We start from the raw sequence: 25,276 nt of genomic DNA on the forward strand, positions 1-25,276 counted from the left end.
TTAGAGTGGTGCCGAAGACAGTCTAATATGTTGGATATGTTAACATCATTAGGGAAGCACAAAGTTAATAGTTAAAGGAGCACACAGAATGCACAGAGCCTAAATAAATCATAGAGAAAATAGTCTGCCAATTTGATTTCCATTAATAGTTCTTAATCTAGTACAGTTTTCTACTCATTTATGAATTCGTGTCAGGTCAAGCCTAGTATTGTGTATTTAGTGTTTTATTGTGCTTGAAGGGAACTACAGTCTTCCATTCAATTCCTTAACTTTCAGCAGACAATCTTTTAGATGTATCTCTATGTTGTAACTTGCATCATCCAGCACCTGTAATGCATTCTTGAGTCTGATCTTTTCCTCTAATTTTGCATGAGTTTAATAAAATTACTACTGTTTAAATGCTTGTTTTATTAATGAGTGTTGATACAATACTTTTAAAATATATTTCAATTATAATAATTTACAAAACAAATCAAGAGCACTCGTTTTACAAAATATGCACTCCACATACTTTGTTACAAATATCAGGATACACTGTTTGATTTATGTACACAGTCTATCATAACATATGTTTATTTAAATGGACATTAAGTCAGTACTTTAGGTAAAAAGCCTGTTGATGGCAAAATTATCACACATTTATGGCAACAGTATTTACATTAGGTACAGTTTGTATTAGTCACATTTTATGGATAAAATTAAAGTGTGATAGAGTGGTGAAAGGCCATTTACAGGTGTAAGGAGGTAGTATATAAATATATGATCTTTTTTTATTTATTGATTTATTCAAAACAATATGAAGGCTGCAGACATGGTTATTATGTATACTACTGGGATACAAAAGTATATGAACTTCAATTTCTTTTAAAAATCCAACAACAGTAAATTTTTAAAATGACATTACATTTCATTTTCATTGGTCATATTTAATTCAGGTGTGTACCCATCAATCCCATTTCCAATGGTTGCATACCAGTTTTTATTACTGGGGTAACATATTCAAAGATACAGGAAACTCATAGGGGTGTGGCTAAAAGATACAGTTTGAAAAGGTAAAAGATTTTTAGAGATAAATGTGAAACATTTAACAATTATGAAATATTTTTCACAAACACACTCATTTCTACGTCAACTAGTTCACCAAACACCAATATAATTTTTTTATTTCTAGGTGTGTCATTCCTTTATATTCATACAGACTATATCAAACCATGTCCTGTGACATGATGATAACAAGCAGCTTAATATCCCATCAAATATAGAAACAATTGTTGTTGGCACAATGAATTTCCACAATACTGTTTCGTGAAAGACTTTTTCGGCATTTGATCCATGGCAAAACCTGACCAATTTGCCGTAAAACTTGTGGTAACACTTAAAATCAGAAAAATACTAGTAACTTCAGATAAGCACATATCACTGTCAGTGTATCTCATGAACAACTATTAAGAAAAAGAAGCAATGCAACTAACTTTTTCTACCAGTCACACGTCTCTTCTGTATTCTCTCTAATAGATCTTGAGTGGAGTTTCCAGACTAATAATGCCAGAAATATGGAATATGTTCAGTTTAGAATGCCAAAAACAATATCCATCATGCTGATTATCAAAATACTGTACAATGACCAGTGCGTAGTGTAGATTTCAACCAATGTATGAAATTTTGCCATGAAGCCAGTATTCATAGAGCTGAACATTATATTTTTGAATACATAAACATTTTCTATGACAATACGCTAACATCAAGAATATAAAAAATGTCTGTTAAGAAAAACTGATTAGAAATTGTACATCCAGAATTGTTGAGTTACCTTTTATTTTCAAAATAGGCCTATGTGCAGTTCATGGTACCTATAGTCGTATTTAGTTGTGCAAAAAATTTGAGCCTGGATTTGTGTCTCAAAAGCCTGTTTTGACAGTAATTTCAAAATAACAAGCAGAAGAAGCTATATATCATTTAGTTCTCTGGAAGAACCGAGAATGTTTTTGAGTAGTGTTGTAGAACATACGCACAGAAAAATAAAAAATAGCATATATGCTTAAGTAACATTGTCCATCTAAATTCTGATTGCTTAAAAACATTTTGTAGGCACCTTCAAGTAGTTTTAGTGTGCTGTATTTTTTTTTTCAAAATTATGTCTGATTTTTGCAGCAGTATTCCTTGCCATAGACATTTCTGGTCTTAGGCCAGCTATTCGGGAAAAAACACTGAGTTTAGCTGCTCGAATGTGAGTTTCCTTCATTAAAATTTCAAAGTGAGTCTTGGATGTCTGGAAAGAGAGATATAAGAATGCACATATTTTCAAAATTGATTTGGACCCACATATATCAGGGACGATATAAAAAGAAAGACTCGTGAAATGTGTAAAGAGTTTCATGGAGAGAACTTTGTAATTATCAGTCTGTTAATAGAAGAGAACAAGTTATTTTTGCACAATGATAGATTTGTTATTGATCGTGTTTATGTTCTTCTCAGTGTGAGGGTCTGGAAGGACTTGCTGTCACTTAGTATGTTGGCATAGATAGGCTACTTTATGAAGCAGTGACTAAACACTTGGCCCCTCTTCTCTAAATATGAACTTGATGTTTGATAATCTTAATTGTATAGATACATAAATGTTAGTTGACAGCAATAACTTAACATTGGGTTGTTATGACAATAAATCCTTATGTGCTTAAGTAGGGACGTAAACATAGGTGTCCACGAGGGAGGGGGTCAAGAGAGGGTACTTACTCCAACCCCCTGGAATCTGGAGTACAGGGTGTTTATTCAGTATAGAATTCTTACATAATTCTACGGGTGATTTCCTGTTATCACAGCGTGACAATACACTAAGGCTTCAGTGATTCTTACATAATTTATATCTAGCAATTTTAAAGTCTTGCCCCACACCCTGAATAAATTTCTACAAACACTTAGGATCTGACAAACCTTCGGCTTGTGATTTGGTTAAATTTTCAGAAACCTTGCCTACATGACTAACAATTTTATCTGAAATTCAAAGACAAAAAATTGTGAATTTCTGGTGCCATGAATATTTATTTTGGTCAGTCATTAATAATTACAAATAAATTAATTAGTTGGGTACACATTTTCTGACAATAAATACAAAACTTGCCATAATGAATGATCTGACCAAAGCAATAGCATGTAGCAACAGCAATATTACTGGGAGAAGTTGAAGATGGGATATGAGCCAGCAAATCCTTCCAAATACCGTACTGTACTCCTAAATTTTAATTTATCAGTTTCCTTAGTATAAATGATGCCTGTGTAGGATGAGCTTTAAGATATGTCAAGGTGAACTTGGGGTGTCTACGAAGCTTGGTTTATTGTTCGGTATGTTTATGCAAACTGCAGAGCTGATAAGAACTGCAGAATATAAAACCACTGGTTCTGGGAAAAAATTCCACATAGAATTCCACAGTGTTCACACCAATATTTCCTGTCACAAGATGCACAGTCTTGAAACTTTTCAAAATGTTCTGAGTTTAGAAGCCAGTTCCAGGTTTCACCAGAGGTCGTCGAAGACAGCAAATGAGTTGCGAACATTTTCATCCTGAAACAAATCAGAAATAACATCGTCAGCAATTTTTTAATGCAGTATGGAATTTCTATGGATAAAAAGTTAACAGTTAACTAGCTGCATCATATCTGGATAAAATCCCAAGTTTTTGATGTCATCTTCAGTATAACTGTTGGGAAACAATAATCAGATGTAGCCCTGGTGATGATTATGAGCCTATAATAGAAAGCTTGGGTTGTATCTGGATTTGATCCAGCAAGCTGAATGAGAAGTTTTTATCCAAGAACTCTGCCATGAAAAATTTCATAGCAATAGAATAATGATTGGCAGGTTGAAATTACCATTAAAAGAGAGGTAATTTCTGTCTTCACTCACTCAAAATTTTTAGCAATAAGGCTAGGAGTTCATCCAGTTCTGTGGCTGGTCAGCGAGACAGCTTTAGGATCTTCATCAACTGGATGATGAAAGTTGTGAAACTTTCAAAAGAAACTTTGTCTCCCTAAATAATCTAAAAAATTAGTAAAGGTCCCCTAATTAGTCAACACAAGTTTGTACAAAGAACAGAGTGGACAAAAGATATTTATTGTACTATTTTGATGTTCCAATGAATGGAATACATGAAAAAAATAAGATAGAGTTAAGAGAGGGCTTCATCAAATCAAATGTAAATTTCTTTCATCAGGCTCATAATCTTGCAATACGTGAAAATGGAGGGAGCAGAAGTGAAGATGTAGTTGCTGCAGTGTTTCTTTGTCTTTTTTATAACAACCATAACTGTGCAAACACACACACACACACACACACACACACACACACACACACACACACACACACGAAGTCAACAACAACTGAAATTTTTCTTTCACGTAGATCTTTTGATGGAAATTGAGTCAGGAAAAGATGGATACTTTCAAATAGAATTATTCACAAAAAAACTTAATGGGCGGTTTTTGAGGGGTGGGGGAGGAGGATATCTGAATACATAGAAGGCTGTTAAGTATGGAAACTACTTCTCCCACACTACGGAACTTGGCTCAGGCGATCAATCAGTCATGTGTAAGGTGGAATATTGGGAAACATATGGTATATGGCAAGGAACTGCAGCATGACAGTTCCGTATGTTATGGATAACTAGTGTCAGAAGGAAAAGTACCTCACAATTCAGCTCAATTGTGCAGATGGTTCTAAACCAACAGAAGTCTTTGTTGAGTATTCTCTATGTCATCAAAATTCCTCCACCACCCTCTCTCCCCCACCCCCTCCTACTCTATTCTTTGCACTGAAAGGAAAACAACATCATGTGCACTGCTGACAAAAACATGAGCTCATATGTAGAAAGTGCTGAACTTAGAATGTTTAGGTAGATGGTTTGGAGAAGCTATTATAGTTTTGGGAGAGCCACCCGGGTAGCAGCTGCATCTGTGTAGCCATGCTGTGTGGCACTTTGTGGTGTAGCTAACTAGTAATGTAAACAAGAGTTATGTACATGTACAGGGTTATTACAAATGATTGAAGCGATTTCACAGCTTGACAATAACTTTATTATTTGAGATATTTTCACAATGCTTTGCACACACATACAAATCTCAAAAAGTTTTTTTAGGCATTCACAAATGTTCGATATGTGCTCCTTTAGTGATTCGGCAGACATCAAGCCGATAATCAAGTTCCTCCCACACTTGGCGCAGCATGTCCCCATCAATGAGTTCGAAAGCATCGTTGATGCGAGCTCGCAGTTCTGGCACATTTCTTGGTAGAGGAGGTTTAAACACTGAATCTTTCACATAACCCCACAGAAAGAAATCGCATGGGGTTAAGTCGGGAGAGCGTGGAGGCCATGACATGAATTGCTGATCATGATCTCCACCACGACCGATCCATCGGTTTTCCAATCTCCTGTTTAAGAAATGCCGAACATCATGATGGAAGTGCGGTGGAGCACCATCCTGTTGAAAGATGAAGTCAGCGCTCTCGGTCTCCAGTTGTGGCATGAGACAATTTTCCGTGGGCTACGCGTGAAACTTGCCCGCACGCGTTCAACTGTTTCTTCGCTCACTGCAGGCCGACCCATTGATTTCGCCTTACAGAGGCATCCAGAAGCTTTAAACTGCGCATACCATCGCCGAATGGAGTTAGCAGTTGGTGGATCTTTGTTGAACTTCGTCCTGAAGTGTCGTTACACTATTATGACTGACTGATATGACCGCATTTGAAGCACGACATACGCTTTCTCAGCTCCTGTCGCCATTTTGCCTCACTGCGCTCTCGAGCGGTCTGGCGGCAGAAACCTGAAGTGCGGCTTCAGCCGAACAAACCTTTATGAGTTTTTCTACGTATCTGTAGTGTGTCGTGACCATATGTCAATGAATGGAGCTACAGTGAATTTATGAAATCGCTTCAATCATTTGTAATAGCCCTGTATATCACATTCTTTGTGAAGCCAATGAACCTGTAAGTAGTAATATTTCTTGATCTTCCCCCTCATGTATCATTCATGAAATGGAGGTTCCGCTTTGTACCTGTATGTCAAACCCGTGGATTCCATCAGGGAAAGTAGTTTGAAAATGGCCTTTGACAAGACTACAAGACATATGCAACTATGGAACATACAGTGTTGGAAATTCATAATTGGCTGCATAAAAATTTGAGTATTTCTGGTGATAACATTGAGTTCATTCAAATGGGTAATAAGAAACAAAGTGTTTTTGCTAAACTGCATAATTCTATTATGTTAGACAAAATATTACTGAAAGTGCAGGGTAGAATTAAACTCCCATTATCTTGATAGTACTGTAGACACAAGTGACACTAACAGTGAACTGAAAACTTTCAGGGTGCCAAATCTTCCCTCAGAGCTAGACAACAACAACATTGTACAGATTCATTCAAAATTCAGACTGGTAAAAAGTATCAAATCCTAAAAGTGGTCCAATACATACAAGACTCAGTGCCATAATGCGATTAGATCTGTATGAAAGTTTACTTTTCCAATATCCCATCCCAGATTCTTGTAGGCAGTTACAAGACATATGTACACTGAAGTACACGAGACAGTCATATGGCATATACAGATGGTAGTAGTATCATGTACAAAAGGCATAAAAGGGAACTGCATCGACAGAGCTGTCATTTCTACTCAGGTGATTCATACAGAAATGTTGGTGATGTGATTACGGTCACACGACGGGAATTGACAGACTTTGAACGTGGAATAGGAGTTGGGTCTTGATGCACGGGCCATTCCATTTCAAAAATCGTTGGGGAATTCAATATTCTGAGATCCACAGTGTTAAGAGTGTGCTGAGAATACCAGTTTTCAGGCATTACCTCTCACCACGGACAACACAGTGGCTGACTGTCTTCACTTAACAACCGAGAGTGATAGTGTTTGCATATAGTTGTCAGTATTTAACAGAAAAGCAACACTGCATGAAATAATCACAGAAATCAATGTGGGTTGTAAGATGAATTCATCTGTTAGGTCAGGGCAGTGAAATTTGGTGTTAATGGGCTATGATAGCCTACGACCAATGAGAGAGCCTTTGCTAACAGCAGCACCTCTCCTGGGCTTGTAACCATGTTGCTTGGATTCTATATGACTGGAATAACTGTGGCCTGTTGAGCTGAGCCCCAATTTCAGTTGATCAGGGTTCAAGTGTGGCACAGACACCATGAAGCCGTGGCCCCAGGTTATCAACAAGGCAGTGTGCAAGCTGGTGGTGGCTCCATAATGGTGTGGGCTGTGTTTACATGTAATGGACTGGGTCATGGTTATGTTTGGCTACTTGGAGATCATCTTCAGTCATTTATGGACTTCATGTTCGCAAACAACTGTTCAACTGCCTGTGAAATCTCATGGGACTTAACTGCTAAGGTCATCAGTCCCTAAGCTTACACACTACTTAAACTACGAGGGCTATCCACAAAGTACAATACGTTTTCGTTTGTGTCCGTTTGGGGCGGGGCTAGCGCGGCCATCTTGGTGTCATGGCATTCCGCCACTCAGTCGGCATCCTGCCGTGCTGGTGAGAGGTTTGTGCTGTGCTCTGTTGAGTTACTGTGACAGTTTGAAATGTCAGCGTTAATTGAAAATGCCGCGAAGTGTGAAGTGCGTAGAAATCTATCGGCAGCTTTGTGAAGTGCATGGGGACAACATAATCACTGAAGGTGGAGTGCGTCAATGGGTCATAAAATTTAAAAATGGCATAACTAACGTTCACGACGAAGAGTGAAGCGGAAGACCCAGCATAGTGACTGCCGAACTTGTCGAAAAAGTCGATGCCGCGATCCGTGAAAACCGTAATTTCACAATAACGGGACTCTCTATGAGTTTTCCACAAATTTCACGAAGTTTGTTGCACGAAATCATTACCGAAAAGCTTGGTTACCACAAGTTTTGTGCAAGATGGATACCAAAAATCTTGACAGAGGTTCACAAAAATCAGCGAATGGCTGCAGCGTTAACGTTTTTGGACGCTTACGAGAAAGATGGCGACTCATTTCTCGATCGCATCGTTACTGGTGACGAAACATGGGTTAAGCATGTGAACAGCAAGACAAAATTGCAGTCAGTGCAGTGGGGGCACACAAATTCCCCCCAAAAACCCAAGAAATGCATGCAGACAATGTCAGCAAGGGAGGTGATGGCGACTGTCTTTTGGGACAAAAAAGGTGTGATTTTTGTGGATTTCCTGGAAAGAGGCACTACAATAAACTCTCAAAGGTATTGCCAAACTCTGCACAACCTGAGAAGAGCAATACAAAACAAGCGCAGGGGAAAGTTGGGCTCAAATATCGTGCTGATTCACGACAACGCCCGGGCCCACACGGCAAATGCCACTCGTGAAGTTCTCGAATCTTTTAAGTGGGAGTTGTTTCCTCATCCGCCGTACAGTCCCGACCTGGCACCGAGCGTCTTCCACTTATTCCCAGCAATGAAGAAGTGGTTGGCTATGCAGCGTTTTGATGACGACGCACTGCTTCAAGAACAGGTAACCACGTGGTTGAAGGCGCAGGCGGCCGAATTTTACGACGAAGGAATTTCCAAGCTCGTCCATCGCTACGATAAGTGCCTTAATTTAAATGGCAACTATGTAGACAAGTAGTCTTTAAGTGTGGTTTTCATCTGTATATAATAAAAAAAATTTCCAATACTTTATTTATTTTTAATTCCAAAACGTAATGTACTTTGTGGATAGCCCTCGTAAATTATCCTAAGGACAAACACGCACACCCATGCCCAAGGGAGGACTCGAACCTCCACTGGGACCAGCCGCACAGTCTATGACTGCAGCGCCTGAGACCGCTCAGCTAATCCCGCTTGGCTGTTCGCAAACAATTATGGAATTTTGATGGACCGCAATGTCCCATGCCACAAGGCCACAACTGTTCACGACTGGTTTGGAGAATATTCTGGCCAATCTGAACAAATGATCTGGCCATCCAGATCGACCTACATGAATGAACATCTATGGGACATAATCGAGACGTCAGTTCAGGACAAAATCCTGCACTGGCGACACCTTTGCAATTATGGATGCCTACAGAGACAGCATGGCTCGGTATTTCTGCAGGGGACTTTCAGCAACTTGTTGAGTCCATGCCAAGTCGAGCTGCTGCACCACACCGATCAAAAGGAGGTCCGACATCGTATTAGGAGGTATCCCATGACTTTTCACCCCTCAGTGTGCTGTTGAACAAACTTCCACTTGTAAAGTGTGTAATGAGTCAAGGCATCTTTGAGAAAAGCAATAACTTGCAACAGCAGACAGTGTCAGAGGCACAAGAACTGACCCCGTCAAGTAATGTAGCGGGCAACACCAAGAATATCCCCACGGAATCCACTGACCTACCCCCAATTTTAGTTGAAGAGCAATTGCCATCCTTGAATAAGAGACCAACAAAAAATAAATTACGCAAGAAATCAGACTACGATCAAAAGGACGACACCGATAAAGACCAGAGTGCAGCCAATTTCTGGGAAAACAACTACAGAATCCATGAAACTGCAATTCAACAGCAAGGCAATTAAATAGACATGAAAAATAAAAGTCCTCCAGTTCTCGTCCAAATCAGAGAAACAAGAAACGACTACTATAAAAGCGAAGCACGTGCTCCGAAGACACTGATGGGTAATTGGCACAGCGTGTTCCCGAATCCCGTCAATCAAATGTGTCGAAACGAGTAAGCAGGGAAATAAAATAGGAGATTGTACGAAAATAGCTTTCACCATCGCCAGTCAATCTGGGAAGCACAAAGCAAAGGCAGCAGAGGGAAATATTAGCAACCAGAAGACTATGAAACCTTAATGTCGAACTTCCTGGCAGATTAACACTGTGTGCCCAACTGAGACTCGAACTCGGGACCTTTGCCTTTCACGGGCAAGTGCTCTACCATCTGAGTTACCGAAGCACGACTCACGCCCGGTCCTCACAGCTTTACTTCTGCCAGTATCTCGTCTCCTACCTTCCAACCTTTACAGAAGCTCTCCTTCGAACCTTGCAGAACTAGCACTCCTGAAAGAAAGGATATTGCGGAGACATGGCTTAGCCACAGCCTGGGGGGGTGTTTCCAGAATGAGATTTTCACTCTGCAGCGGAGCGTGCGCTGATATGAAACTTCCTGGCAGACTAAAACTGTGTGCCCGACCGAGACTCGAACTCGGGACCTTTGACTTTCGCGGGCAAGTGCTCTACCATCTGAGCTACCGAAGCACGACTTCGTGCTTCGGTAGTTCAGATGGTAGAGCACTTGCTCACGAAAGGCAAAGTTCCCGAGTTCGAGTCTCGGTCGGGCACACAGTTTTAATCTGCCAGGAAGCACGACTTCGAGCTTCGGTAGCTCACATGGTAGTGCACTTGCCCGCGAAAGGCAAAGGTCCCGAGTTCGAGTCTCAGTCGGGCACACAGTTTTAATCTGCCAGGAAGTTTCATATCAGCACACACTCCGCTGCAGAGTGAAAATCTCATTCTGGAAACCTAAAGGTGTTGAGAATGCACCAAGAGTGAAGGCCAAATCAAATGTGCACTACTGGCCATTAAAATTGCTACACCACGAAGATGACGTGCTACGGATGCGAAATTTAGCCGACAGGAAGGAGGTGCTGTGATATGTAAATGATTAGCTTTTCAGAGCATTCACACAAGGTTGGCGCCGTTGTCGACACCTACAACGTGCTGACAAGAGGAAAGTTTCCAACCGGTTTCTCATACACAAAAAGCAGTTGACCGGCGTTGCCTGGTGAAACGTTGTTGTGATGCCTCGTGTAAGGAGAGAAATGCGTACCATCACGTTTCTGACTTTGATAAAGGTAGGATTGTAGCCTATCTCGAATGCGTTTTATCGTATCGCAACATCGCTGCTCGCGTTGGTCGAGATCCAATTACTGTTAGCAGAATATGGAATCGGTGGGTTCAGGAAGGTAACACGGAATGCCATGCTAGATACCAACGGCCTCATATCACTAGCAGTCGAGATGACAGGCATCTTATCCGCGTGGCTGTAACGGATCGTGCAGCCACGTCTCCACCCCTGAGAGATGGGGACGTTTGCAAGACAACAACCATCTGCACGAACAGTTCGACGACGTCTGCAGCAGCGTGGACAATCAGCTCGGAGACCATGGCTGCGGTTACCCTTGACGCTGCATCACAGACAGGAGCGCCTGCGATGGTGTACTCAACGACGAACCTGGATACACGAATGGCAAAACGTCATTTTTTCGGATGAATCCAGGTTCTGTTTACAGCATCATGATTGTCGCATCCGTGTTTGGAGACATCGCGGTGAACGCACATTGGAAGCGTGTATTCGTCATCGCCATACCGGCGTATCAGCCGGCGTGATGGTATTGGGTGCCATTGGTTACACGTGTCAGTCACCTCTTGTTCGCACTGACGGCACTTTGAACAGTGGACGTTACATTTCAGATGTGTTACGACCCATGGCTCTACCCTTCATTCGAACCCTGCGAAACCCTACATTTCAGCAGGATAATGCACAACCGCATGTTGCAGGTCCTGTACGGGCCTTTCTGGATACAGAAAATGTTTGACCGCTGCTTCTCCAGATCTCTCACCAATTGAAAACGCCTCGTCAGCGGTGGCCGAGCAACTGGCTCGTCACAATACGTCACTCACTACTCTAGATGAACTGTGGTATCGTGTTGAAGCTGCATGGGCAGCTGTACCTGTACACGCCATCCAAGCTCTGTTTGACTCAATGCCCAGGCGTATCAAGGCCGTTATTACGGCCAGAGGTGGTTGTTCTGGGTACTGGTTTCTCAGGATCTATGCAGCCAAATTGCGTGAAAATGTAATCACATGTCAGTTCTAGTATAATATATTTGTCTAATGAATACCCGTTTATCGTCTGCATTTCTTCTTGGTGTAGCAATTTTAATGGCCAGTAGTGTAAATGTTTCACATAGAAAAAATAAGAAAGATGCGGAAAGGGAATATCAAGAAACCAAGAAGGGAGAAATGGAAAGTTCACGTACTGGAAACGAATCCGGACAAGACAACTGAACAGTGGAATATGAAGCGACATGAAAACTTGAAAAAAACTTGCTATGGACAAAGGGAGAATGCCGACTCTACTCACGCTAGGTATTTGAAAATAAGTGAAAAGAAGCTGAGGGTTCTGAAGAATTTCTTAAAAACCAACGACGTCGATATTGCTTTCCTGTAGGAGGTAGGTTGTGGAATGATGAACCTGCAACAGCAATACCATGCGTACAGCAATGGTCGGCTCTGATGGTCAGATGATCAGATATGTGTGAAATCTTATGGGACTTCACTGCTAACGGCATCAATCCCTAAGCTTACACACTACTTAACCTAAATTATCCTAAGGACAAACACGCACACCCGTGCTCTAGGGAGGACTCGAACCTCCGCCGGGACCAGCCGCACAGTCCATGACTGCAGCGCCCCTGACCGCTCGGCCAATCCCGTGCGGCGGTCGGCTCTAGCTGTAGGGGCTGGAACTGGAATTAGAAAACTTATTAGATCAACCCAGTGGAGGAATTATCAAAGCTGAACTAAATGGGCGGACTGTACTTTTATACCCGATCAGAATCAAATTGTAGAACTAGCAGAGAAAAGCGTTTATTGGAACCATATGATGGAACAAAATTGCAACACCAAAAAGGGGTTGTGCGACATATACAAAAGTTGGTAGGCGTGTCTTACATCTGAAAGGTGATGTCCATTCAGCTTTCGCGCCAGACCCGTAAGAGTGGTGCTACTGGCCCAACTATGAGAATGCGCATCAGGTTTCCTTTAAATACACGCTGTAAAGATCGTGAGCGTCGGTTACCTTTGTGATATGGCCTGGTGAGTTGACATTAGTCCAGAACGCCTTTAAGGCGGAAAAGAGACCTTTATTAACACGGCACTAAGTTTAAACGATGTAGTGGAATAGGGTTACGAGAAACTGGATGTTCCTTTTGAGGTATTGCTGAAAAGCCGGCCAGAAATGTAACCACTGTACATGACTGCTGGCAACGGTGGTCACGAGAATGTACTGCCGCAAGAAGACCGGACTCTGAACGGCCACGAGGCACTTCTGAGAGGGAAGACATGGAGTTCCGCGTACGGCTCTTGGCACATCGTACTGCATCTGCAGCGACAACTTGAGCAGTATTTATCGCCACAGTGACACAATGAACTGTTACAAATTGGTTACTTTGGAGACAGCTCCGAGCCAGACGCTCTGTAGGCCAAATCAGCGCCATTTGCGGCTTCGGTGGCGTCAAGCGAGATCTCATTGGGGGTGGGATGGAGAGCTGTTGTGTTTTCTAATGAAAGCTGGTTCTGTCTCGCTGCCAGTGTTGGCTGTCTATTGGTCAGGAGGAGGTCAGCTGAGGGCCTGCAACCAACTTGTTTGCGTGCTGGACACTGGAACTACTCCTGGACTTATGGCCTGGGTTGCGATTTTGTATGACAGCAGCTCTCTCGCCAGTATCCCACGCACCCTGACCGCCAATTTGTACCCCATTCTGGTGATTCGACCTGTTATGCTACCATTCGTGAACAACATTCCAGGTGATGTTTTCCAACAAGATAACGCTCGCCCACACATCTCTGTTGTAAATCAACGTCCTCTACAGAGTGTCGACATGTTGCCTAGGTCTGCTCGATCACCAGATACGTCTCCAATCAAGCACATATGGGACATCATCAGACGACAACTGCAGCATCATCCACAAACAGCATTAAATGTCCCTGTATTGACTGATCAAGTGCAACAGGCATGGAACTCCATCCCACAAACTGACACCTGTACAACACAATGCATGCACGTGTGCATGCCTGCGTTCAACTTTCTACCGGTTACGCCAGTTATTAATGTTCCTGCAGTTCACATCTGCAATGACTTATCTCGCACTTACATAGACGTGTGATCTTGCAATTTTAATCACTGAAATATTTTATCTATACAAATGTACTGCCGTAATATCATTAAAGCACTCCGTCTTCAGGCCACGAGTGGCCTATCGGGACCACACGACCGCCGTGTCATCCTCAGTGGAGGATGGGGATAGAAGGGGCGGGGGGATCAGCACACCGCTCTCCCTGTCGTTATGATGGTATTCTTGACCGAAGCCGCTACCATTCGGTCGAGTAGCTCGTCAATTGGCACCCTGAAAAATGGCAACAGCGCATGGTGGCCTGGATGGTCACCCATCCATGTGCCGACCACGCCCGACAGCGCTTAACTTCGGTGATCTCACGGGAACCGGCGTAATCACTGCGGCAAGGCCGTTGCCCGTAATTTCATTACCCTACGTTAATTACTTTCGGTGTTGCGACTTTCTTCCGTCGTTGTATATCCTTTTTCTGGGACATGCAAAGGATAACAAATGATGGGGAGAGATTTTAATTGTGTTGTGATATCAGAGGACACAACAGAATCAACCCAAAATAGTGGTCCCTTACATAACATAATTGGGGGACTAAAACTAACAGATGTCATCTACAGACTAGCCATCACGCGATTTCACTGTATGTATAAATCTTTATGGTCGAGCTCGAGAATAGACAGATTTTATACCACGATAGGTATAAAATCAGCTTCTCCAGCCACTATGCACTTATCACTAAACTTAGAGGTTTACCCCTTCCCAACATCGTTAAGCTGCAACCTGCTCCAACTCTAATTGGCAAAAACTGTATACTGTGAATGTTATCGAACATCAGTTCGTCGAAAGCGGTTGTTCAATAGCGTCCTTGAACTGTGGGATAAACTGCTGAATGCTGGAGTTCGTGAACAGCTCAGAAACGTAGCGCATAGGATCAGTGACAGTTGAAGAAAAAACATCAATTATTATTATATAATAGTTCGAGAATTTAAGAAAAAATGGATAACGGAGAAGATCGATCTTGCAGATTGAATATATTCAAAAAGAAGATCCTTGAACTACAGGGATAATAACTGGAAGGCAAAATAATCTCTTGAGAAGATAATGGATACATTTCAGACGAAAACTGGAGCACTTACCAACTCAGTAGAAACGAAAACGATGCAGACAGAGATTTATCGGAAATCTCAAGTCTTTATAATGCTAACATGTAAGATAGTGTGGACTACTTCGGAAACTGTTTAGCGAACAACCATTCCCATCAACACAGCAAGTTTGTTACATAACTGCAGGAAATGTCACTATGTTAAAAAAAAAGGTTCAAATGGCTCTGAGCACTATGGGACTTAACTTCGAAGGTCATCAGTCCCCTAGAACTTAGAACTACTTAAACCTAACTAACCAAGGACATCACACACATCCATACCCGAGGCAGGATTCGAACCTGCGACCGTAGCGGTCGCTCGGTTCCAGACTGAAGCGCCTAGAACCGCTCGGTCAATCCGGCCGGCGTCACTATGTTGATAGAGCCAAAAGTCCGAAGCAGAAACTGAAGACGTTACAAAGGGCTTACCACGAAATAAGAGTCGGGGCACTGACGGCATACCGTATGACTTTTACAGTCTTCTGGTCGTTTACCAAAACAGAATTCATGGAGCTCATGAAAGTGAAACAAAGAGTGGCTCCAACTTTTACAGTCTTCTGGTCGTTTACCAAAACAGAATTCATGGAGCTCATGAAAGTGAAACAAAGAGTGGCTCCAACATACCGGTATGCAGAAAAGGAACCAGGAATTATAGTCCTTGCTCCCGAAACTTCGAAGCAAAGATGAATAACTTATTACAGGCCAATGACTTCGTTATGTGTAGACTTAAAAATAATGGCGCGCACAATAGCCACACGAGTAAAAGGGATTCCCACAGAGACAATCGGGCCAGGCAAAAACCAATAGGAAGGTCAAAAATGGCTCTGAGCACTATGGGACTCAACTGCTGAGGTTATTAGTTCCCTAGAACTTAGAACTAGTTAAACCTAACTAACCTAAGGACATCACAAACATCCATGCCCGAGGCAGGATTCGAACCTGCGACCGTAGCGGTCTTGCGGTTCCAGACTGCAGCGCCTTTAACCGCACGGCCACTTCGGCCGGCCAATAGGAAGGTCACAGATGCTCTTTGCTTTCTGAGGGAGGACCTTCTTATTCCGAATGTACCAAAACGGAACGAAAGGATTATTGAGTGTCGATCTAAGAAATGTCTTTGACGAAGTCTGTCACGATTATCTGAGGATGGTGTTGGAACACTATAAATTCTCACAGACCACGATAGACCTACTACTATCAGCTCGGTATTAAATGGTCTCGAAAATGCAAATTAATGGCCAATTCACGGTAGAATTCTCGATTCAGTGTTCAGTCCGATAAGAATGCCCGCTGTCCATGATACTATTTGTAATTTCCTTGCAACCAGTGATCCGCTCCATCACCAACCAAACAGCTGGACTACATGTGGGTGCAATGTTAATGTTTACGCCGACGATATAACAGTTCTACTCAGGCATCATCAACACATGGGAAAGATACACTGAAGTGCCAAAGAAACTGGTATATTCAGATACAAAGATATGTAATCAAGTAGAATACGGCGCTGAGGTCGGCAACGCCTATATATGACAACAAGTGTCTGGGGCAGTTGTTAGATGGGTTATTGCTGCTACAATGGCAGGTTATCAAGATTTAAGTGAGTTTCGACGTGCTGTTAAAGTCGGCGCACGAGCGATGGGACACAGCATCTCCGAGGTAGCGATGAAGTGGGGATTTTCCCGCACGACCATTTCACGAGTGTACCGTGAATATCAGGAATGCGGTAGAACATCAAATCTCCGACATCGCTGCGGCCGGAGAAAGATCCTGCAAGAATGGGACCAACGACGACTGAAGAGAATAGTTCAATGTAGCAGAAGTGCAACCTTTCAGCAAATTGCTGCAGATTTCAATGCTGGGTCATCAACAAGTGCTAGCGTGCAAACCATTCAATGAAAGATCATCGATACGGGCTTTCGCAGCCGAACGCCCACTAGTGTACCCTTGATGACTGGACAACACGAAGCTTTACTCCTCGCCTGGGTCCGTCAACACCGACATTGGACCGTTGATGACTGAAATCATGTTGCCTAATAGAACGAGTCCCGTTTCAAATTCTATCGAGCAGATGGACGTGTACAGGTAAGGAGACATCCTCACGAATCCATAGACCCTGTATGTCAGCAGGGGACTGTTCAAGCTGCTGGAGCCTCTGTAAAGGTGTGGGGCGTGTGCAGATGGAGTGATGTAGGACCCCTGATATGCCTAGATACTACTCTGATCGGCGTCACGTACATAAGCGTCCTGTCTGATCACCTGCATCAATTCGTGTCCATTGTGCATCCCGGCGGACCTGGGCAATTCCAGCAGGACAATGCGAACCCCACACGTCCAGAATTGCTACATAGTGGCTTCAGGAACACTTTTCTGAAATTAGCCACTTCCGCTGGTCACCAAACTCCCCAGACATAAACATTATTGAGCATATCTGAGATGCCTTCCAACGTGCTGTTCAGTAGAGATCTTCACCTCGTCTTATTCTTACGGATTTATGGACAGCCCTGCAGAAATCATGGTGTCAATTCCCTCCAGCCCTACTTAAGACATTAGTCGAGTCCATGCCACGTCGTGTTGCAGCACTTCTGTGTGCTCGTGGAGGCCTTACACGATATTAGGTAGGTGTACCAGTTTTTTTAGTTCTTCAGTGCACTGGAAATAATGGATATGTGTAAGGGAACAGCAGGAGCAAAATAAACAACAAAACACGACTCCTGCAGCTGAACAAAAGTTCACAATCACGCCACATCCCTTCACAAAATACTACGAAATGGAAGTGCTGAGTAACTGGAGAAGAACGTGAACGAACTGATACACGATAATTAGGAATCATTGGTGGAAAGAGTTAGAGACGCCTTAGTAGCGAACAGCACTAGGAATTTAAGTCTTATTTTTATCTTATTTATATCAATATGCAGATACTTTAAAAAGTGTGGAATATAGCTCATACCTGTAGAGCGAAAATATATAGCTCAAACAAAAAACGATGTTGGACGCATCATCCGCAAAGGGAGAGAATCCAGTTAACGAAACCTTCAAATGAAGGCGAATTACGTTTAATAGACATGAGAAAAAATGCGCAACCCTCATGGTTAAAAATGTTATAAAATACTTGAAACAACCAGCAATTCAGTCGGATTCACTGAAGACTGCATGGTGTATTATCACAGGAAGCAAAGCTCAACGACGGACACCCACAACCTTCGCTCTTAAAATTACAACGCCACTGCTAGAGAAACCTCCAAGCGAAAAGGCCTTCACTACAAAAAAGACGATGAGAAAAGTGCAAAGGAAACAGTACATACGCCAATCAGCTAAATAAAACTCAAAAATATTAACTGGAAGCTAGAGTGGTTTAACTTTTTGAATACGACTAAGTTCAACGCTGCGCTCGGCCGCGTACATGTTCTTAAAATATATATCTCTGACAGCATCAAGCCACAACAACTGAGACTCACAGGACACCCGTACTTTGAACAATGGTTTGACTGTCTCAGCTCTCCAATGAGTTACTGCTGTTCAGGAATCCTACGTTTGTGCAAGTGGATTAAATTTAAATCGGCAATGCTCTTAACGACAACAATCGCTGAAGTGCACGGATTTCAAAACGTTCCCGGCTACAAAGACGAGAATAATCACATTGCTCGTATCCCTATGTACACCGAGGTGACTCCTCCTCGGGCATGGGTGTGTGTGTTTGTCCTTAGGATAATTTAGGTTAAGTAGTGTGTAAGTATAGGGACTGATGACCTCAGCAGTTAAGTCCCATAAGATTTCACACATTTTTTTTTTTTCCACCGAGGTGACAATGTCATGGGACAGCGATATGCACATATACAGATGGCGGTAGTATCGTGTATACAAGATATAAAAGGACAGTCCATTGGCGGAGATGTCATTTGCACTCAGGTGATTTATGTGAAAAGTTTTCCGACGTGATTATGGCCGCACGATGAGACTTAAGGGGCTCCGGAAAGGCTCAAAATCTTGAAAAGTTCAATTTTTACTTTTTTGCGTTTTCTGAATCTGCAGACTATTACCTTTTAATAGATATATAATTTATTCAATTCCGAAGAATACAACTATTTTTGAATTTTTTTTGAAATGTGTTCTACATGGGCGTGATCCACTGTGGCGCTGTTAAACTGCTGTCAAATGGTGTTATTATTAACGTCCGTGTTCATCAGGTACATTTTAGTGATGTGAGATAAAGTATGTGTTGCGGCTAACCTGTGATGGTTCAATATATATCGCTGGTGTGATTGTCGATTGTTTCATGTTTATTTACTCTGTCGTTATCTCGAAAATATTCGTAATTAATTCTGTTTCTTGAGTCTCTGTTTTGTTGAAGTATAATAATGAGTAAAAGTAAAGTTATTAGAAATCCTCTGAAGGCTTTTAAGAAAAGGAGAAATGTCGGAAAGCCAAAGGTATGTGTTATTACTGTAAACAATAAAGACGATGAAAATCCCCAACATAGCTTGTGTCCCGAAGAAGAAGACAGTTGGTGTAAATATAACAAAGGATTGCTAACTGGTGAAGTGTACACTCATAAGCATAGTCTGCCTCATGCAATAATGGAGGTGATAAAACCTATTTTCAGAGACTTAGCAGCACCTGAACTGTTGAAAAAGTGTATTCACGGAAAAACTCAAAACCCCAATGAAAGTGTAAATAGTGTTATATGGTCGAGAATCCCCAAGACTGTATTTGTTGGAATAGAAACACTTCACTTTGGTGTGTATGATGCTGTTGCGACTTTCAATGATGGCAACATTGTAAGGTGCAAGGTATTTAGAAATATGGGAATGAAGATAGGTTCTAACATGGTACGAGCGATGCTTGCTTTAGACAAGGAACGCCTTCGGGCTGCAGACAGGGCTGTAAAGAGTCTATAAATACAAGCAAGAGTAAACAGGAGGAGGAACAAGAGGAAGCTGGAGGAGGAGTTTGCAGAGGCTGAAGATAATCCATCCTATGGACCAGGAATGCACTAAAAAGTTAATCCAATCTTTGTCGCTCGATTCCCAAAACTTTTATTTTCTCATACTAATTACATGTTTTCTAAGGATCTTCCAAACATATTTGTTTCAAACTTTCAGTAAATGTTACACAGTACCTTCTGCATAATTTAACACAGCCTTTTTCCAAAAAACTGTATATTTTTGAATATATAAATAAAAAATTGCAAAAAAATGTTGTGAATTTTCATTACAATTAAAAAAAATCATCTTTAATAACTGAACTAAAATTTTGTAAAATCCCTGTGTTAAGTTGTAGCCCATATTCCAATAAATAATCTGTAAAAAGTTCAACTTCCTACCTCAAATACTTTGTGAGGAAAGATGTAATTTATAAGCGTTATTTTAACATTGCAAGTATAGGGCGTTCCGGAGCCCCTTAACAGACTTTGAACGCGGAGTGGTAGATGCAGCTAGACGAAAGGGACATTCCATTTCGGAAATCGTTAGGGAATTCGATACTCCGTGATCCACAGCGTCAAGAGTGTGCTGAGAATACCGAATTTCAGGCATTACCTCTCACCATCGATGACGCAGTGGCTTCACTTTACGACCCGGAGCAGCAGTGTTTGCATAGAGTTGTCAGTGCTAGCAGACATGCAACACTGCGTGAAGTAATGTGGCATGTACGACGAACAAATCCGTTTGGACAGTGCGGCAAAATTTGTCGTTAGTGGGCTGTGGCAGCAGAAGACCGACGCGAGTGCCTTTGTTAATGACACGACGTCGTCTCCAGCGCCCCGCTTGTGCTCATGACCTTACCGATTGGACCCTAGACGACTGGAAAACCGTAGCCTGTTCAGATGAGTCTCGATTTAAGGTGGTAAAAGCTGTTGGTAGGGATCGAAATTGAGGCAGTAATGACGAAGCTGTCCATCCAAGATGTCAACAAGGCAGTGCAAGCTGGCGATGGCTTCATGATGGTGTGTGCTGTGTCCACACGTAATGGGTTCTCTGGTTCAACTGAACCGATCATTGACTAGAAACGGTTATGTTCGGCTACTTAGAGACCTTTTGTAGCCAATCATGGACTTCACGTTCCCAAACAATTGTTCACGATTGGTTTGAAGAACATTGTGGGCAATTCAAGTGAATGAACAGGCTATCCCAGTCGCCTGACATGAATCCCATCGAACATTTGTGGAACGTAATCTAGAGGTCAGTTCGTGCACGAAACCCTGCACTGCAACACCTTCTGAAATATGGGCAGCTACGAGGTGCGGCTAGAAAAAAACCGGACTGATGCTGGAAAAAACATTTATTTACAATTATTTACAATTTCATGTTATCTCCTTCAATGTACTCTCCTCCTCGGTCTCTACACCGCTCCATACGAATTTTCCACTGTTCATAGCAATGCTGCAGATCATTTTCGGTAAGTCCATACATTACTTCCGTCGCTTTTTCTTTTACTGCTTCAACAGTCTCAAATCTAGTTCCTTTCAAAGCTGACTTGACTTTAGGGAAAAGAAAAAAGTCACAGGGGGCCAAATCAGGTGAGTAGGGTGGATGATCTAAGATGGGAATGTAGTGTTTTGCCAAAAACGTCTTCACTGACAACGCACTGTGAGCTGGGGCATTGTCTTGGTGAAGGATCCATGACTTTTTTCTCCACAAATCGTTCCGTTTTCTCCGAACTCGCTCACGTAGGGTAGCCAGGACGCTAATGTAGTAATGCTGATTCACTGTTTGTCCCTCTGGTACCCAATCAATGTGCACAATCCCTTTGATGTAAAAAAAAAAAACAATTGCCTTGAATTTCGATTTTGACATTCGTGCTTTTTTCCAATGCATCGATTGGCGTTTAGTTTCGGGATCGTAAGTAAAAAACCACGATTCATCGCAAGTAATAACATTTTGTAAGAAGGTGGGATCACTTTCAATGTTTTCCAGGCTGTCAGAACAAATCATTCTTCGGCGTTCCTTCTGTTCAATTGTGAGACACTTTGGAACCATTTTTGAACACACTGTGTTCATGTTGGAACTTTCATGAAAAATCGGCCTAACACTTTCCTTGTCAACTCCTGTTAACTCAGACACTGCTCTGATTGTTAAACGGCGATCTTGTCGAACAAGTTTACCGATTTTTTCAATGTTTGCATCAGTTTTTGCTGACAATGGTCTGCCAGTGCGAGTGTCATCACTGGTGTCTTCGCGGCCATCTTTAAATCGTTTAAACCACTCAAACACTTGTGTTCGCGATAAACAATCATCGCCGTACACTTGTTGTAACATTACAAACGTTTCACTTGCAGATTTTCCTAGTTTGAAACAAAATTTGATGTTAACACGCTGTTCTTTCTGTACACTCAACATTTTCCGACGCACAGACAAAACGTCAACTACTTAAAACAGACGCCACGGGCGTCGACTGAGTGCAGGAGGCAGATGAAACTCGAGCAATAGGCGGAGCGAGAGTCACGTGACAGGCCACGCGACTTGCAGCCTTATTGCATTCGTTTTATTGTTTCATCAGTACTAGTCCGGTTTTTTTCTAGCCACACCTCGTAAAGAGGCACCATGGCTCAATATCTGTGCAGGGGACTTCAGACGACTTTTTGAGTCCATGCCTTGTCGAGTTGCTGCACTATGACGGGCAATAAGAGATTCGAGACAATTTTAGAAGGTATACACGACTTTTGTCACTCTGCTGTAAATACTTCATCAGTGATTGGCGGTGAATCTGTAACGGAATTCACACTGCATTTCAACCAAGAAAGGGACAAAATCGTCAACAGCAACTGGAAAAAGGAAAAATTTGACCCCTTCATACAGTTTTTATAAAAACAAGGACGTTTTAAAAAGGAAAACATCCAAAAATTACGTTACATGGAAAGTTTAGAATTTATGTAGATACATAACTTATTTCGGTTACTTTAAATGGCGTAAGGATATCGTTTTAATTCTTACAAGATTCCACAAACTGGAAAAAAACCTAAGGAAGCAGAAAACTTTTGTTTTAAGACACAAATGAAGTTTTTAGTTAATTTTAAAGAAGAAGTGTTTTTTTACTTAAGGAAAATTTGACACAGCTAATGGAAGCGACAAGGTGAATGCATAATCCGGTGAGAGCAAAGACAGGCTGTGGAGGTGGATGGATGCCCGACTAAAAAACAAAAAAGCCACGCCCCATATGTTAGCACGTCGCTTCCAGGATTATGTTCAGGGAACGTGCCGACGGATTAACGACGAAGGGTGCTGGGCCGGCCAGGTTCCATGTTCTTTTTTAGGTGTACCCGTACCCATGTCCTGCCTCAGTTACATCGTTTGCATCACTTCGAAAACGTTCACACACCGTTTCACATGGGATAGCACTCGATGCAGACAGATGAGATACGTTAATTCCTTCCCGACGGGGAAGGGTGGCGACACGAAGGACATCCGGCCATCTTCTACCACTAACGTTGATAAACCCAGAATACGACGTAGATACTCATACAGTATACTGAATGAGCTTCGCACTAGAATACTGAGCTTGATTGGTGTTGTAACTGGAATGAACTGATTGGTACACAGAAGTATCATGTGGAGAGCGCCATCAAGTCACTTGCGAAACTAAATCCACTTTTAAGAAAAAATAAAAAAATAGTGAAGGAAATGACGTGCAGAGAGAGAGAGAGAGAGAGAGAGAGAGAATAATTAGGATTTACAATGCTTGAAATTTTATGTTTGCACACGAGTTATGTGATCACCAAAGCAAATCTCCATCAGTTACTGACTTGTGAAGTAAGTAAAGTGTAAAGAAATTGTCTGGTTGAATATGCTTAATAAAGTAATTAGATAAGTTTGGTTTTGATAATATGTAAAAATTACAAATATCTTTAACTTAATAATACCAATAAGATGAAAAGGAAAGCCTATGGCGTTCAAAAAAGTTTAGTCATTAGCAACTTTAGCATTAGACATAGGCAAGTATCCCCAGAATCGAAGCAAAGCGAAGTGAAGAGACTGGATACTGGAAGGAACAGGTAGATCCTATGGCATGTGTCCATTCATATTATAAAAATGTGTGAACGTACATGTCTATGTTTCACATCTCCTCCCGAACCACTGGGCCGATTTCAACCAAACCTGATGTACCCTTACTGTGAGGCGACGATCGCTGTGGGGCAAGAACGACCTACCTGTCATGTTGCAGGACATATGACGTCCTGAACACTGAGATGCGTGAAAAACTGTCTCATAATGCATGACGTTTAAATTTATTATTTCGTGCCGTTAACCCATTTGCAACATAATTCGCAGACAGCATCCACATACGTCGCTGAATGTACCTACATAAGTACACTAACGGACAAAAATGGCAATTAATGTAGAGTAACGAAATTTCGGGAATACATTTGTCTAGGTAACATACTACCGTGATTAACATTGCAAGATCACAGTTTAGTGTATACGCGAGATAAGCCACTGCAAATGCGAAATGCTGGTACATTCATAACCGGTGTAACCGACAGAATGGTGAGTGCAAGCTTGCACACTTGTAAGCATTGTTTCTACAGGTGTCGGAAATCAGTTTGTGGGATACAGTTCCAAGCCTGTTGCACTTGGTCGGTCAATGCAGTGACTGTTAAGCTGTTTGTGCATGACGCTGGAGTTGTCTTCCCATGATGTCCCATATGTGCTGGATTGAAGAGGTTACGGTGATCGAGTAGGCCAAGACAACATGTCTACATCTACATCTACATGATTACTCTGCAATTCACATTTAAGTGCTTGGCAGAGGGTTCATCGAACCACAATCATACTATCTCTCTACCATTCCACTCCCGAACAGCGCGCGGGAAAAACGAACACCTAAACCTTTCTGTTCGAGCTCTTATTTCTCTTATTTTATTATGATGATCATTCCTACCTATGTAGGTTGGGCTCAACAAAATATTTTCGCATTCGGAAGAGAAAGTTGGTGACTGAAATTTCGTAAATATATCTCGCCGCGACGAAAAACGTCTTTGCTTTAATGACTTCCATCCCAACTCGCGTATCATATCTGCCACACTCTCTCCCCTATTACGTGATAATACAAAACGAGCTGCCCTTCTTTGCACCCTTTCGATGTCCTCCGTCAATCCCACCTGGTAAGGATCCCACACCGCGCAGCAATAGTCTAACAGAGGACGAACGAGTGTAGTGTAAGCTGTCTCTTAAGTGGACTTGTTGCATCTTTTAAGTGTCCTGCCAATGAAACGCAACCTTTGGCTCGCCTTCCCCACAATATTATCTACGTG

General features: G+C 42.1%; 1 protein-coding gene and 1 pseudogene across 1 annotated transcript in view; both read right to left on the reverse strand.

The window, feature by feature from the left end:
* Positions 1-527: 527 nt before the first annotated feature.
* The window catches only part of LOC126252715 (Kv channel-interacting protein 4-like), a 132,364-nt gene continuing 107,615 nt past the window's right edge, over positions 528-25,276 (reverse strand). The window contains exon 6 of the mRNA XM_049953616.1: positions 528-3,559. Coding sequence (XP_049809573.1) covers positions 3,512-3,559 — 48 coding nt within the window. The 3' untranslated portion in view covers positions 528-3,511. The remainder of the gene's footprint in view (positions 3,560-25,276) is intronic.
* Positions 14,180-14,297, reverse strand: LOC126254570 (5S ribosomal RNA; annotated as a pseudogene).

Source organism: Schistocerca nitens, chromosome 4 (genome assembly GCF_023898315.1).
Source record: "Schistocerca nitens isolate TAMUIC-IGC-003100 chromosome 4, iqSchNite1.1, whole genome shotgun sequence".
Taxonomy (NCBI): domain Eukaryota; kingdom Metazoa; phylum Arthropoda; class Insecta; order Orthoptera; family Acrididae; genus Schistocerca; species Schistocerca nitens.